Raw genomic sequence first — 17,047 nt, forward strand, 5'->3', positions numbered from 1 at the left:
GCTTCGTCGGCCGATTTTTCAGCCATGGGCTTGGCAATAATCTTGGCCTTTTCTTCAGGCGTCAAATTTCTTATCATCGCATCCCATCCAGCTATCCTCATCTCAGCCGTTACCTGGCTGGTCTTTGAGGCTTCGCCTTTGATTTCTTCCTAGCCGCCATCGGCTTTCCTCTCTCGGTCTCAACTGCTTCTTGTGTTGGAACTTCACACAAAAACTTTTGCCAAATGGCACGTATCGCACCTCACTTTTCCTCTTTATTTCTCAACCTTGATGTGTATATACTATTCCTTCCCTTCCTAAATATAAGATCTTTTAGAGATTCCAATATATCAGAAATTTACTTTGGTACATGAGAGCATATGCTCCTGCCATAGAAAAAACATTTCAAAATGTCTAAATTTTTTGAATAAAAACTTAACGCGTACATCTCGATATTCTATGTGCACACGCCAAGCTTTGTGAAAACCAGCATTTTCTATGGCTTGTGTAAAAAAGACAAAGGAAACATCTCGTGAAAAGTCTTTTTAACCACTGATTTTTGTTCTCTTCACACGCGACACAAAAAGTGTCAGTTTTTCACGAAACAACTTTGTGAGTACGTAGAATGTTGAGATGTACGGACACAACATTTTTTGGAAATTTTCGACATTTCAAAATGCATTTAGAGCATATTTAAAAAACCAGAAGCATATGTTCCTGCGTGCCAAAACGTCCCTCTACATACGAAGCAAAATGAGTGAATATATATTGTTAAATATGTCTATATACATCCGTATGTAGTCCGTATTCAAATCTCTAAAAGGTCTCATATTTAAAAATGGAGGAAGTATGTTGCTTTTTCACTGACACTTCGCCGTCCGCTAATGATTTCCCGTCCGACTCCGACAGAGACTTCGCAATCACACAACTGTGAAAACGGATCGAATCGCCGACACCCAACGCTTTAGTTAGTCAGTTAAATAACTAAACAGGTTGGTGAGCCGCGTGGCCCACAGAGCAGACCCAATGCGTGCTGTCATGTCAAGCTTTCCATGCCGATTCTGCTGTCAAAGGAACACCTAATCTTGCTTTCGTTTAACTAATTATAAGCCTGCATTTGCCTTTGCTTCTCTTTTGCCTCAAGCCCTATCCTTTTCATCCCTCTTTTCCATTACTTAAACCGGTGGCTTAGTCATGCACCATCATGGACGCATTTGTTTTTTCCGATTCTTCCTTGTGATTAAACGCCGTGTCTGGTCCATGCAAATCCAGCAAGAAATTAATTTCCTATAGCAAGTGTACTAGTAAAATATCAATCCTCTAAATAATTTCGCTCAAAAGAAAGTGAGATATCAATCACATTTTGAATATTATCTTTTCATATATTATTGTAAGAGACTGCCTCTCTAAGTGGAATCGAGATCATTGTTTTTTTCTTTTGATTTGCATCATCATCTTCGGCTTGCATGGACCATTCCTTCAGTCCTCAAGTGTAACAACCGTGTTTTTTGCAACTTCACCATCACGGCAACTTGTTTTTCTAGAGAAAAATATAACTTTAGGTCTCTGCACTGATTGATGCATACTATCATATATTATTAATAAATGATGCTCCCTTTTGTTTTACCGTATTTATTTGTGTTTTATGCTAATAGTTATTTGTGATATTTATACACAGTGGCATCTTCGATTCAAACATTTCTTTTACGATTTCAAGTCTCTGGAATATGCCGATCCTTGTGATTAAATACATTGGGAAATTTTCTTACAAGTCACATTGAGTTATGATCCTACTATGAGATCACTCGAATCAGATACAATTGTTCGAGTAGTTCACCACAGGAAGGAGGATTGGAGAGGAAGATAGGAGATCCCAGAGAGAGAGAGAGAGAGAGCCAACAACCAGTTATATGAACTTTCCTTCCTCACAGGCATTAACTCCCCTACAAGACGTCACATCCACATGCCAAATTGTAACTCATGTCGTTGGATTCTAGACACGCAAACCCCTTAGCATCCCATCATTAGTCTTCACTGGCGCAACCAGTGTGAACACAATAGTCGTTGACGTAGTCATAGTCGTGGTTGAAGCTGCAGGGCAGATGACTTACCCTCCCCATTCATAATCAGCTTGTCCCCAAGCTGAGACATCCGGGAAGCGATGGAGCAGCTCAGTGTGGTCTTTCCAAGTCGCCAACGTCGTTGGGTGCCCTTCCCACTAGAGCAGAACCTACGAAAGATTCGCTCAGCTGCGTCGGTATATGCGATGCTCTAGGATCACAACCGATAGGGGTGCTGTAGTAGGTTCACGCAGCTCCTTGTGCACCTCAACTATTGGTAGAACCGCCTTTTGCATCTGCGACACATGGATCATAGGGTCGATGGAGCTTATCGATGGCGGCTAAAGCTTTTATGAGGTCACGCTAACGCGTGGCAACACCTAGAATGGGCCAAAGTACTGCAATGCAAGCTTTGGATTGGAGCAAGTTACCAAGGACATCTGGGTGTAGGGTTGCAGTTTGAGATTGACTTAGTCCCCAATCGCAAACTCCTTGTCTGTACACTTGGAGTTAGCCACCATCTTCATATGTTGTTGTGCGCGCTCGAGGTGTTGGCGTAGAAAGTTCGTGGCATGTTGCTTTTCTGCTAGCCAATTAGCTAAATTTGACACTTTGCAGTTCTCTAGGCCATCAAGCCAAAGTGTCGTAGATTGTGTCTGTACAACACCTCAAAGGGGGACTTGACAAGCATCGTATATGGTGAGGTGTTGTACCAAAGCTCCGCCGATGCTTATCAAGAACACCAGTTGGTTGATTAGGCATGCACAAAACACCAAACAAAGCTGTGCAAGCACTAGTTCACCCGCTCTGTTTGGCCATTAGATTGAGGGTAATAGGTGGAATTCATGTGAAGCGGGGTTGAGGAAGACACACCAAGTCCTTCCAGGGGGTACTTGTAAACACCTTGTGGCGATCCAACAAAATGTTGCTCGATAAACCATGCAATTTGTAAACATTAGCAAGGTAGGCTGGGGCGACTTGAAAGGTAGTAAAGGGATGGGCGAGGGACACGAAATGTTCATACGTATACAAGTTATCCACCACTATGGAGAGCAATTTAGTCATGTTAAACGAGGCAGTCCTCGACGAAATCCATTGTCACCGTATGCTAAAGGTGTTGTGGTACCTCTAAATGTTGAAGAATACATGGTTAATGCACACACTTGGGCTTGGCTTGCCTGCAGATTGCACACACCTCGACGAATGCACGGACATGTGTCTTCATGTCGGGCCAACCAAAGAGCAAGCGCTTACGCTGCTGTGAAGTTCTTCGAGAATCTAGTGCTATACTCTTATGTTGTTTCCCACCCAGACCACATAGTTCTAGCAACATAGTTCGATTTGGGGTCATTACTGACCCATACCACATAGTTCCAGCAACAACGAAAGATGCAAAAAAAACAGCAACGGTACTACTGGAAAGTACATCTTTTTATTTTGCATCTTTCATTATTAAGGAGGGAGGGAAGGCCTACAGGATCTTTTCACTACTCCCTTGTCCTTAATTTCTCGTTCTTCATGTTGGATAGCAACGATCCTCAAGACTCTAGGGACAGCTGGCCATCGCACTCCCCGACATTCTCAGGCGTATGGGGTTTCGGATGTCAAAACACCTCACCTATGTGTTTTGCATATCGCACTTCTAGCGAGGCTCCTTCAACGATGTCGTTTTGTGTATTGTGCTTGAGGCCGAGATACACAATGACATATCATGTACGCAAAAAATGGCATTGACATCGCCATCAAACTGCCGTATACAATTTGGTACTGTACTAGTGCTAGCAATAGGAGCAATATTTTGTCAAGAACCTTTGAACATCGGATTTGTCACTAACGAGACCTAACGGCCCCCGTATCGCTCCCGGCGACACGCGCTGCTCCCAGCCTTAGCTGCCGCTGGCCCTTCCCCTCCTCCCCATCTCACTAGTTGCCTCTGGTGGGAGCCGCCAGCTGGTCGCGCAGCCACTGGTGAAGGGGGCAGCGAAGATTTACCCCTGCTGGTGATGAAGGGTCAGGCTCCGAGGCGGCGGCCTCGACGGTGAGGGCGGCGTCCTTCCTGCAACGGGAGGCGCCCGTTGGGCGGCTGGCTGCGTGGACAGCGAGGGCACATAGGCGGTGGTCGTGGCGTGGGGGATACCCCGTTCTACCCCATGGCCAGATCGAAGGCGTCCACCTGATGCTTGCTGCCCATTCCATTCGCTGGTCGGATATATGGCGAGCTTCTCTTCGAGGGATCTGGCGATTAGCGTGGTGGGAGGGAGCTCTGTCTAGGGGATATCCTTGGTCAGCGGTGGCGGCCACGACATCGGCAGTCCTACGGGCGCCGCATCCCTCCTTGGAGGCGATGTTGAGGTACATCTCCCCCACTCCCTTCATTCACCTTTCCCTGGTGAAGACCCCAAATCCTTTGAATTGGGCGGCGACGGCGCAATGACGTCGTTTCCACCTTGGTGGCGTCATCTTGGGCGGTGGGTTGGAGCGTGTGGTGCAGAGAGCTCGGGTGGTTCCTGGAGGCGGCTCTGTCCTATTGATCTAAGACAGAGAGGGCACGTCGACAACGGGTCTCTCGGCGGCATGGAGCAGCGGGGTCTCAGCGGTCTCCGCGTGGTGGTGGACGAGCGCAGGGTGGCAGCGCTGTTTGGTGTCGTGGTCGCGTCGACGGCAGGCCTGACAAGGTCGATGCGTCCGTACCTGCTCTGAAGACGAATCGGTGGAACACGGCGGCGGCGACCTCCGTGAGTGCGTCGGACCGATGTGTGCCCCAGACCCAGTACAAAGCTTAGTTGGGGCCTCCGGCTTTAGATGTTAGGCTTTGGTGCAAGGTCTATTTGGTATTCGGCTCAAACAATCGGCACCCCTTCATCAAGTGGTTATGAGTAGTGACAGATGTTATCAAAGAGGATGGCGTCTGACTTACTGATGTAGTAGTTTATATGGTCTTTGTGAATAATTAATAAATTTTTAAAAATGGCACTTTATTACTTAAAATATTTAAGCATTACACCTGGCCTCTACATAACTAAGATGCACACAGCCAAATAAGATTCTCTCACACAAAATAAAAATAAAAAGGTGAACTACAACGAAACATGTAGAGTCCGTATAACGCCTAAAGTGGATGAGGGTCAATCCTTAGATCATGATGCCACCCATGTTGGGTAAAATTATCCCTCGTTGTAGCCTCCAATCATGTACACACCTCCGTAAACAGGTCTCGATTCTCCACGCGTTGTAGAGAGGACCATAAACGAAGAGTCCCGGTACATCTGTAGATAACCTGCAACAGAGAAGTACTTTTATCGTTAAAACCTTATCATTTGTACATAGCCAAAGCGACCAAATAATGGCAAGCACTCCCACCTGAGAAGAGTTCTAAACCTGTGATCAATCCTATGTAACCAATTGTCAAATACATTAGCAACACTACAGGGAGGATACAAGTCAGAAGCTATTTGGATGACTGACCATATAGAACGAGCCAATTTGCATTGGAAGAATAAATTTTTCATTGTCTCCTCATGATGACAAAAGACACATTGTGGGCTTCCACGCCAATTCCTATTAATAAGGTTATCTTTAGTAAGAATGACTCCGCAATGAAGATACCATGCAAAGATTTTATTCTTAAGAGGTATCTTCATCTTTCAGATCTTCTTGTTATTAACAACTGGCACATCAGACTAGATTAACACTCTATACATAGAATCCACTGAGAATTGTCCATTCCCATGGAGGTTCCATTGGAATACATCAGACCCATGTGACAATTACACCGTGGACAACCGTTGGAGCAGGATGTTCCATGATTGAAGTCTGGGTCCAATTAAGTCTATTCTGAACATCACATTTGGCAGAAATGATTCCATTACCGTGGCGATAGTATCACCTTTGTGGCGCACAATGTTGTATAGAGTCGGATATTGTTCCCGGAGTGTGGCATTTTCTAGCCACTTGTCCTCCCAGAATCTAATTTCCAAGCCGTCCTTAATCGAGAAGGATCCATAGCAGAAGAAATATTTCTTCGTAGCCATTAGACCCGACCAAAAGTGGGAATCCCCGAGCTTTCAATATACTTGGGATATCGCCTTGGAACCCACATATTTCCTCCTTAGAAGGGTTTGCCATACACCATCTTTCGTTAGTAATTTAAACAACCATTTGTCGAGGAGGGCCCTATTCTTAACCTCAAGGTCATGAATGCGCAACCCACCTTGGTCTTTGCGACGGCAAACCACACTTCATTTAGCCAGTCGGTATTTCTTTCTCTCGCTATCTCCTTGCCAAAAGAATCTTGATCGGAAGTAATCTAATTTATGTAAAACTCCTTTCGGTAACTGGAAGAAGGAAATCATATATAGTACCATATTACTAAGTACTGAATTTATGAGAACCAATCTTCCACCCAGAGACAGTAGTTTACCTTTCCAACTGCTAAGTCTTTTTTGCAGTCTCTCCTCGACGTGTTTCCATTCAATATTTGTGAGTCTCCGATAATGTATCGGTATCCCCAAATATGTGATCGGAAACTGATCCAACCCGCATCCGAACAGTTCACCATACAGGTGGGCCTCGTCTTGAGCCTCGCCAAAGCAAAACAATTCACTTTTATCAAAATTGATCTTAAGACCTGAGAGTTGCTCGAATGCTGATAAAATCAGTTTCAGATTTCTCGCTTTCTCGAGGTGATCATCCATGAAGAGAATCGTATCATCGGCATATTGAAGTATAGAGAGAGCACCATCAACTAGATGATTTACTACCCCATAGCGTGCCACTCTGCAAGAAATCCTTTCATTCTATGAGTCTCTTGAAGAAAAGGCCACTTGACTTTGTCATAAGCCTTTTCAAAGTCTATTTTAAGTACCACCCCATTTAACTTTTCCCGGTGTAATTCATGCACTATTTCATGAAGGATAACAACTTCATTTAGGATGTGTCTACCTTGCATAGAAATTGTCTGTAAAGGCCGAACTACATGTTCAGCAACCGAATTTAGCCTAATAAAATGGCTCCATGCATCGTCTAGATGCAAAGGCTGGGGTCATCCTTCTATTCGAAGAAGAAAAAAAATCAGATTTTTCACTGGCTTTACGGCTAGCACTCCTTTCCGCACGCATTCCCACACCACACACTCTGGACCAACTAGTAGCTAGTAATAATAATCGTAAACGTAGAAGACATCGGCTTCACTTCACTCTCTGTTTTTCTCTCTCTCCCCCCCTACAAGACAGAGAGGGCACTCAAGACTGAACCAGAAGTGTTGGACAGGAACACGTAGCTGAGTCTGAGAGAGAAACCCAACATATATAGCACAGCACATCCATTTGCTGCGCCTTGGCTGGTTGCTTGTTTTTGAGTTCCGCGCGTGTGTGCGTGAGAGAGAGACAGAATAAGATGGGCGTGGCGACGGTGACGGAGATGAAGCAGAGCGTGAGCGTCTCCGGGAAGAAGATGTTCCGGGCGAGCCTCAACAATCGGCACGCCAATGAATGGTACGCTAGTAATCGTCTCTGGATTCATCCTCGTTCTTCTCCTACGGCCCACGGAACGTGTCCAATTCACACGCCGCTTGCTCCTGTCTGTCTTCTAGGCCTCCCACCGACGTCTCCAGCGACCTCGCCGTCGAAGTCGGCACGTCCAGCTTCGCCCTCCACAAGGTGAGAGAAACCGCCATGTCCATCAGCCGCAACAGAGCTTAAAATGACGTCCTGATGCCCCATGGCATAGCTGCTCGCGCAGTTCCCGCTGGTGTCCCGGAGCGGCAAGATCCGGCGGCTCGTGGCGGAGGCCAAGGACGCCAAGCTCGCGCGCCTCGCCCTCCACGCCACGCCCGGGGGCGCCCCGGCGTTCGAGCTCGCCGCCAAGTTCTGCTACGGCGTCCACGTCGACATCACGGTCGCCAACGTCGCCATGCTCCGCTGCGCCGCGCGCTACCTGCAGATGACCGACGACTTCTCCGACAAGAACCTCGAGCTCCGCGCCGAGGCGTTCCTCCGCGACGCCGTCCTTCCCAGCATCGCCAGCTCCGTCGCCGTGCTGCGCACCTGCGAGGCGCTGCTCCCGGCCGCCGAGGACGCCAACCTCGTCGCCCGCCTCATCGCCGCCATCGCCAGCAACGTCTGCAAGGAGCAGCTCGCGTCCGGGCTGCTCTCCAGGTTGGACCAGAGCGCGCAGCTCAAGCCGGCGGCGGGGATCGTCGAGCTTGACTCGCCGGGGGACTGGTGGGGCAAGTCGGTCGCCGGCCTCGGACTGGACCTCTTCCAGCGACTGCTCTCCGCGGTCAAGTCCAAGGGCCTCAGGCAGGAGACGGTTACCCGGATCCTCATCAACTACGCCCAGAACTCGCTCTACGGGCTCATGGCCTGCAGGGACACGCAGGCCGCCGACAAATGCGGCGGCGTCACGGATACGGACGCCGTCAAGAAACAGCGCGCCGTCGTCGAGACCATCGTGGGCTTGCTGCCGGCGCAGTCCAAGAAGAGCCCCGTGCCAATGGCCTTCCTCTCGGGGCTCCTCAAGACGGCAATGGCGCTGTCCGCTTCCAGCATATGCAAGACCGACCTCGAGAAGCGGATCGGCATGCAGCTCGACCAGGCTATCCTGGAGGACATCCTGATCGCCACCGGGTCCGGCGAGGCGTCGACGGCGGCCGCCGCGCAGCACCACACGCTGTACGACACAGACGTGGTGGCGAGGATCTTCTCGGTGTTCCTCAACCTTGATGAGGACACCGAGGAGGACGGCGGCGGGTGCGGCGGCTTCGACTACGACAGCCCGCGGTCCCCGAAGCAGAGCTCTATAGTCAAGGCTTCGAAGCTGCTGGACAGCTACCTGGCCGAGATCGCGCTGGATTCGAACCTCGTCCCCGCCAAGTTCATCTCCCTCGCCGAGATCCTCCCTGACCACGCCCGCCTCGTCACCGACGGCATCTACCGCGCCGTCGACATCTTCCTCAAGGCACGCCGCCCTTTTCTTTTTCTCCCTTTTAATGTTACCATGAACGTTCATTAATTGGGGTGGCCATGGAACCTGCAGGTGCACCCGAACATCAAGGAGGCGGAGAGGTACCGGATGTGCAAGGCGATCGACTGCCAGCGGCTTACGCCGGACGCGTGCAGCCACGCGGCCCAAAACGAACGGCTGCCGGTGCAGATGGCGGTGCAGGTGCTCTACTTCGAGCAGATCCGCCTGCGGAGCGCGATCCAGTCCGGCGGAGGAGGCGGCGCCGGCGGCGGCGTCTTCGGCCATGACGGGGCTCTCTTCTTCGGCGGCGCGGCGTCCGCGTCGACGGTCCAGGGCGGCGGCAGCAACATGCGGTCCGGGAGCGGGGTGGGGAGCGGCGCGATGTCGCCGCGGGACAACTACGCGTCGGTGCGGCGGGAGAACCGGGAGCTGAAGCTGGAGGTGTCGCGGATGCGGATGCGGCTGACGGACCTGGAGAAGGACCACGTGAGCATGAAGCGGGAGCTGGTGCGCGTCAACCCGGCCAACCGCCTGCTGCGGAGCTTCGCGCGCAGCTTCGGCAGGCTCAACACGCTCTTCCGGATGCGCCCGGCTGCCGAGCCTGGGTTGCAGCAGCTCGGCGCCAAGGCTACCGCCGACGCCAAGGTGCTCTTCCAGCGCCGCCGCCGCCATTCCATCTCGTAAATAGACCACCGCGCGCCAGCTGATCCGGCGTCTTGCGCGTTCTCGTATGTGTGCATAGCAAGTGATAAAACGCCGTGTTTGATCTACTTTTGAGCACTTGTGCCCGACTATTTTGTGGGGATTGCATGATATTCTGTTGATAATAGTTTGTCCGTGGGGATTGCATGATATTCTGTTGATAGTAGTAGAACGCTCTTTGCTATGGGCTACAATGCATACGAATCGCGCCAAGGCGCGAGGATGCCAGTCCCAACGTTTTGGTCAAACAGTTAATGCTAAGTCGGTAGTAATCTAGGTTTAGCATATGCATTCAAATAGTTAAAAAGAAACATTCAATTATGATATGAGTGAGATATAATGATGCTCAATATCGTCATGAGACTATAAGGCAGAATATTTTTAGTGCGTTCATAAGACCACAAAAAATAGCCACTCGATAGGAAGTTTGAAACCAAAAGCGCAGCCTTGGCGCAGGGTGCCTATTCCATCAATGTGGTAAAACAGGTAATGATGAAGTTAGTAGGAAGCACTTTTACAAAAAGTTAATAAGGAGCATAGTTTATCACATGTATTCAATAGGACAGTGGATTTTCTGGCTCAAGAGAAAGAAACATTCACTTTATGAGAATCAAGACATCATCAAGTTCAGCATGGTCATGGAATTCTAAGGCCGCATCTAGTTCAGTTTGTTCATGAGACCACAAAAGCTAATCACTTGATACTAAATTCAATACTAAGAGCATAAACATGCGAGAACAAGTACTAATAGTAGGAGCATTATAAGTTGCACTTGAGACATACACCAAGTACTACATACAAAACTTGGAAGTGTCTTTTCTTTTCATAGGTACACAACCTTTAGTATATCTCAACCAGAACAAATAAAACAATCTCCTAAGAGAATGTTCTACTGACAGAATGGGTATAGTAAAGTCCCACTGTCACATTGATAGAGAATCATCTTGTTACAAGAGGAAACGCACAATCACCACCTACCAATGGCCATGATTTTGTCTGTTAATCAGTCCACACCTGCAATGAAGGTATAATAGATCTATAGGACACCAACTGTCTATTTACATAAAGCTGGGTAGAATTATGTATTTGATCAGTCAAAAGGGAAAAAATGAATCATATATTCATATTGTTTAAAAAACTAAAATTTGCATTGTGTGATGATATTTGTCCTCCGACTTAATTCCAAGCACTTACTGCCAATCTGAAGACCAAAAACTAAATGAAACCATTAGGTTTAGACTTTTGTGCTTGCTTTGTGACAATGTTAGTGTAGTTGTGCAAATATAAGATCCATTAAATTCCTCTTATGCATTTTCCTGGAACAAAACAAATATATATAGTTAATTTAGTAGACATAATGGGTTTGTTTTGTTTCTAAAAGCAGAGGTACCCAATAAACAAGGGCCTTTTTCACTACTTTGACCCTTTTAGAAAACTTTCGCACAAAATGAACTCCACACAAAACTATTTTATGATCTGACCCTTTTAGTAACGCCACAAACCGTGGCGTTTTTTCTCTATTTAAAAACGCCGAACTAGCTAGCGTTGCTCCCTTTCATAAGTAAATGGAAAAATGAGCAAGCTACTTGCAACGCCAACACCCATGGCGTTTCATGCATGGGTACCAACGCCAGCCATGCTTGGCGTTTCCAGCAACGCGAGATACTTTGGCGTTTCTGCCCTGCCACGTAGCTTCCCGACCAGGCCAGCAACGCTGGCTAGCTCGGCGTTTTCAGATAGAGAAGAAACGCTACGGCTTGTGGCATTGCCAAAAGGGTCAGATCATGAAATAGTTTTGTGTGGAGTTCATTTTGTGCGAAAGTTTTCTAAAAAGGTCAAAATAGTGAAAAGAGCAAGGATGAAATGAACCTATTGGCTATGCTCTTAGAAGACAAATGTTCATTTGTGAAACAAATCAAACTATCATTGCACATACAATTGAATGGAGTAATGGTATCAGTTCTCCCATGAGACAACCTAGTGAACAATTAATCATGGACGAAGGGGTAGGGAGAAGAGTAGAAGCATCTGGTATACCTGGAGGTGGTACAGAGATGACTCGGGAGTGAGGTCTTCTTGATGCCGAGGAGCATGGCGAAGCAGCCGCCAATGGTGCTGCTTCAACATGTCCTCCTTCTCATAGCCGCGGTTGTGTCCTGCAAGACACATGAGTTATCAGTTCCTATTTTCACGACATTACCAGATAGAAGGAAGAGAGCACCAAGATTTAATCAACAATTTTATACAACATATGAGAAATACCCCCATGAATCCTAAGAAACAACACATAGATTCTAGCATGACATATTAGTTTATTTTGAAGAGGAAAGGCATCAAACATCCAGCACCAAGAGAGATTTAGTACAATTCCCGCCTAACGAGTAGGCAAATACCAAGCTAATGTGCAAGTGTACACATAATAACACATGACAGAACTATAGAAACATAAAACATGAGCCCCGAACCTATCTATCCTCCATGAGTTACCTTTGTCAGCACCATTTTAAAACCCAGTTGGCCAGAAAAATGCTCACTTTGCCCAAAGACAAGAAGCAGCTAGAAAAGATGTTGAGAGGGCATTTGGAGTTCTGCAGGCCCTTTTTCAGTTGTTCGTGGACTGATAACCCACAAGTATAGGGGATCGCAACAGTTTCCGAGGGTAGAGTATTCAACCCAAATTTATTGATTCGACACAAGGGAAGCCAAAGAATATTCTCAAGTATTAGCAGCTGAGTTGTCAATTCAACCATATCTGGAAACTTAATATCTGCAGTAAAGTGTTTAGTAGTAAGGTAATATGATAGTAGTGGTAACGGTAGCAAAAGGTAACAGTAGTAAAAGTAATGTTTTTGGTATTTTGTAGTGATGATAGCAATAGCGATGAAAAAGTAAATAAGCGAAGAACAATATATGGAAAGCTCATAGGCAATGGATCGGTGATAGAGAATTATGTCGGATGCGGTTCATCATGTAACACTCATAACCTAGGGTGACACAGAACTAGCTCCAGTTCATTAATGTAATGTAGGCATGTATTCCGAATATAGTCATACGTGGTTATGAAAAAGAACTTGCATGACATCTTTTGTCCTACCCTCCCGTGGCAGCGGGGTCCTTACGAAAACTAAGGGATATTAATGCCTCTTTTTAATAAAGTACCGGAACAAAGCATTAACACATAGTGAATACATGAACTCCTCAAACTACGGTCATCACCGGTAAGTATCCCGATTATTGTCACTTCGGGGTTAACGGATCATAACACATAATAGGTGACTATAGACTTGCAAGATAGGATCAAGAACTCTCATATATTGATGAAAACATAATAGGTTCAGATCTGAAATCATGGCACTCGGGCCCTAGTGACAAGCATTAAGCATAGCAAAGTCATAGCAACATCAATCTCAGAACATAGTGGATACTAGGGATCAAACCCTAAAAAAACTAACTGGATTACATGATAAATCTCATCCAACCCATCACCATCCAGCAAGTCTATGATGGAATTACTCACGCACGGCGGTGAGCATCATGAAATTAGTGATGGAGGATGGTTTATGATGACGATGGCGACGGATTCCCCTCTCCGGAGCCCCGAACGGACTCCAGATCAGCCCTCCCGAGAGGTTTTAAGGCTTGGCGGCGGCTCCGTATCGTAAAACGCGATGAATTCTTCTCTCTGATTTTTTTCTCCCCAAAACGCAATATATAGAGTTGGAGTTGAAGTCGGAGAGGCACCAGGGGGCCCACGAGGTAGGGGGGCGCGCCCTAGGAGGGCAGGCGCGCCCCCCACCCTCGTGGACAGGTGGTGGGCCCCCTGGCCTTCATATTTTGCAGGTATTTTTTATATTTTTCAAAAATTTGCTCCGTAAAGTTTCAGGTCATTCCAAGAACGTTTGTTCCTGCACATAAATAACACCATGGTAATTCTGCTAAAAACAGCGTCAGTCCGGGTTAGTTCCATTCAAATCCTGCAAGTTAGAGTCCAAAACAAGGGCAAAAGTGTTTGGAAAAGTAGATACGACGGAGACGTATCATGGACCTGCTAAACAAATGAGATCTGAAAACCTTGTGGGAGGTGATGACATGTTGTGTGATCAACTGATCATGCACAACATGACCGTCGAGGATGAACGTGATGATGCTGTCGCAACTCTGGAATTTGAGAACATCGGTGATCATATCCAACTTTCAGACCAGAATCCAGCACATTTGAAGAGTTTATTCAAGTGCATTAACAAATTCGACATCGACCAACTCACAAGCAGTTGAAGGAAGATCTAATTGAGCATCAGTGGACGGTGAAAGGGGAAAATGTTGGAATGTAATATTTGAAATTCTTTAAATTTGTACTAGTGTTGCATGCGACTATTTGATCGTGTGAACTTGGAAAAAAATGAGGAAGGCTGGATGTATGCGGCTACGATTGGATGGCTGCCTCCCGCATCCGTGTCCACGGACAGACCCCCCCTATCCGTGGACGGACGCGGGAGGAAATTTGCGGGTCCAGCGTGCACCCTTAAACTGGACACCGCATTTGTCCTGTCCGCAGACACAGATGCGGGAGCCAGTCATCCAAAGCCGTCCACATACGGCCGATTGCGTTTGGGAAGAATTTTAACGAAAATGAACAAATTTGATGCATATTTGAACACATCGGACAGTATTCATTTATACTTTGATATTTTTTGAAACCGAATGGTTTTCATTTAAACCGGAGTAAATTCATTACATTTAGACATATTAGACCGGACTCTAAATCTAGGCTAAAATGACCACCGGCACCCCGTTACCCATCTCTGGCCAGCCATGAGCCCCAGAAAATGAAGCCCCGCCTCCTCCGCAACCATGAGCGTCAGAAAGTGAAGCTATCCGCCTCCATGTCGCCGGCAAGCGGCTAATCGGCCGATGATGTTGAGCCCACCAAGCTTGGCTTCAATGGGAGGGGAGGAGCCGTGACCTTCATGGGATACAAGTGTTGGCGACCTCCCATGCGCTACTCTTCCTTGCTGCCGGCGGTCCTCGTGGACGTGGGAACTTCATGGTCAGGGCGGCGGGGCGCGGCCAAGCTGGCGACCTCGTCTTCATCCTAGCTCTTGTTGAACGCTTCATCTGCCATCTCGTCAATTTCTCGTCTGGCGTTGGCGGTACCGCTAGCAGCCGCGGCAGATGTCACGGGCGTAGCGATAGGACTTGAACATCGCCTCTTGCTCGGGCATGTCCACGTCCAGTGTGATGGCCATGCCGGCGGCTAGTAGCTCCTCCGCGCGCTAGTGCTCGTCGAGGAGGCAGAGGTTGTAGGTCTGTCTGCGTTTGCTGAAACGCGCCTTCCCACTCCATCACCATGTCCATGTAGTGAGCACGAGCCTTGCCCATGGTGATGTCGGCATTGGCCGGCGCGAATGATGTCGTTGCTTGTCATCGGTCGCCTCTACCATAGGCGCGTCCGCAGCACTAGCCTATGGTGAAATCGTCTGTTTGGTGCCCTTCCAGTCAGCCGCAATGGCGGCGATCTCCTCCTTCTGTTCGTACGAGTGGTCGTCCCACAAGGCTTTGGAGCTTGAAGAGGACATGGAGAATGTGGTGCGGAGAGGAGACAGAGAGCGAAGGAGGGTGGATGGATTCAGCTGTGTTGTCGGTCTGGGGGTTAAATAGTGGGAGGAGGGCAAGCCAGGCGACGAGGTCCCTAATGGTGGGCGGCAGACGGATAGACGGGTACATCAAAGTAGGTTCATTGTTAACCACATACGTTTAATGAAGGGAGGCTGATGGACCGGAGCCGTTTGAATACTGACAAACATGGCGTGCACCTGGAAGCGGCGTGGCGGCGCTCTCGGCCGGCGCGCCGCTTCACTGCCGGCTCCTGTGAGCGATCACGTTCACTCTGGTCCGGCGTGAATGCGGCGCTGACCAACATTGGGCAAGAAAGCGCGCGGACCTGGGAGAGAGGGTTTAGGTGGGCCAAGTTAGTCATAGTCCTCGGTTTATGGGAAAAAGTGCATTCAGACCGGTCAGCAGACCCATAGAAGACCACTTTAGATGGCAAAAAAAACGTCCAGACCTCGTGGTCTAGACGGTTGCAGACGTTTTGAGAGTCGCCGTAGATGCCCTAACAAGAGTAACTAGTCAAGGAGCGCTCCTTCGGGAGCCTTCCCAATGATCACATGAGGTGGGCTGAGAGCGCGCCACTCTCAGCCACCGTTACGTGTCGTGCTCTGAACGCTCCCTTCGAATTTTTTTCCCGCACGCTTTTCTGCTTTTAGATGTTTTTTTCCGGTTGTTTCCATTTTTTGGTTTTTCATCGGTCTTTCTTAGCTTTTCGACAAGAAATAATTTCGGGGATTTTTTTTTTGCGCGGATAAACACGTTTATTTTCGTAAGAGGCATGGTTTTGCTTTCATGAGAGGCATAGTTTTGCTTCCACGAGAGGCACGGCTGTGCCTCTCGGAAACGGCTTTCGGAAAGTGGAAAAAACATGCTCCCGGTCCGGGTTTTTTCATAAAAAAAGTTCATCAAGACCTATTAACATGAAATATAGTTTTGAATATGTCGACGCGCGGAATCCAACGGTGAAAATGGTTCCAGATTTGGATGCACTGTTTAAAAGATAAAATATTTTAGATAAACGAATTTACGAAAAAAAAGAAAAACTCCCAAATTGAAAAAAGTACTCTTCAATTCGTGATTTCGTGCCCTAACACAAAACAACTTAACGAAGTACGCTGCGGCCTAGGAGAAAACGAAAAGCGTAGATCGAGGGTTCGTGTTGGCCTGAATTTTAGTAATCGAAACGCTATCGAATCAAGCAACCGTTTCCAATTCAAATTCGGCATCGATGTCGTGCATGATGGAGACTTATATACAAGTTGCAGCTTATTGGGCCGATTAATATAAACTACACGGTGGGCCTGAGTTAGCAGGTTTGTGGCCCTAATAATTTCCAAAGACACGGCATTAGCGCCCAGCTTTCAATTACTCAAAAAAAAAACACCCAGCTTTCAAGAAGCCACCAGAACTTGTACTCACGTTTAGTCCCACATCGAGGACTCGGGCATTGTCGGGAGCTAGAGCCGACTATTTAGACACCACGCAGGGCTTCTTTGGAACTCACTTACCTGGACGGGGTCAACGAGAGATCAAGAAGTCTCATGGCCTAGATCAGTGGCCTACATTGCACCTCGTGAGCGCGCACTGATTTACCATCTTCCTCCGGGAGAGTGGACGTCATAATTTGTGATAGAGGGGGAAAATATATGAGCTTCAACGCCTGCAACTGATGCAAGTTCACTTCAAATCTAATGCAATTTCACTTCAAATCGAACCAGTACTTTTAGGTGTAA

The 17,047-nt window shown here is 47.7% G+C and overlaps 1 protein-coding gene and 1 non-coding gene across 3 annotated transcripts; both read left to right on the plus strand.

Annotated features, from left to right (window-relative positions):
• The first annotated feature begins 7,243 nt into the window (after positions 1-7,243).
• Positions 7,244-9,856, plus strand: LOC125521269 (BTB/POZ domain-containing protein At1g03010). Of its 2 annotated transcripts, none has more exons than XM_048686332.2 (4): positions 7,244-7,531; positions 7,630-7,696; positions 7,767-8,996; positions 9,075-9,856. In XM_048686332.2, exons 1-4 carry the CDS (start codon positions 7,434-7,436, stop codon positions 9,684-9,686), a joined length of 2,007 nt encoding a protein of 668 aa, XP_048542289.1. In that variant the 5' UTR covers positions 7,244-7,433; the 3' UTR covers positions 9,687-9,856. The 2 variants fall into 2 exon arrangements, with proteins under 2 accessions (XP_048542289.1, XP_048542290.1); XM_048686333.2 differs by having other exon boundaries at positions 7,245-7,531; positions 7,779-8,996.
• Positions 9,857-16,814: 6,958 nt separating this feature from the next.
• LOC125526219 (U1 spliceosomal RNA) lies at positions 16,815-16,977 on the plus strand. Its single transcript, XR_007291630.2, has one exon. It is a non-coding gene; the product is annotated as a U1 spliceosomal RNA (small nuclear RNA).
• Positions 16,978-17,047: the final 70 nt, after the last annotated feature.

The sequence above is a fragment of the Triticum urartu genome, chromosome 7A, assembly GCF_056163025.1.
Source record: "Triticum urartu cultivar PI428250 chromosome 7A, HENAU_Tu73, whole genome shotgun sequence".
Lineage (NCBI taxonomy): Eukaryota > Viridiplantae > Streptophyta > Magnoliopsida > Poales > Poaceae > Triticum > Triticum urartu.

Excerpts from the sequence above, each read along its gene's own strand:
- LOC125521269 (XM_048686332.2), top strand. The coding sequence starts at position 7,434 with ATGGGCGTGGCGACGGTGACGGAGATGAAGCAGAGCGTGAGCGTCTCC. Across the intron at positions 7,697-7,766 it reads CCAGCTTCGCCCTCCACAAG|CTGCTCGCGCAGTTCCCGCT; the intron begins GTGAGAGAAACC and ends CCCATGGCATAG. Across the intron at positions 8,997-9,074 it reads CCGTCGACATCTTCCTCAAG|GTGCACCCGAACATCAAGGA; the intron begins GCACGCCGCCCT and ends TGGAACCTGCAG.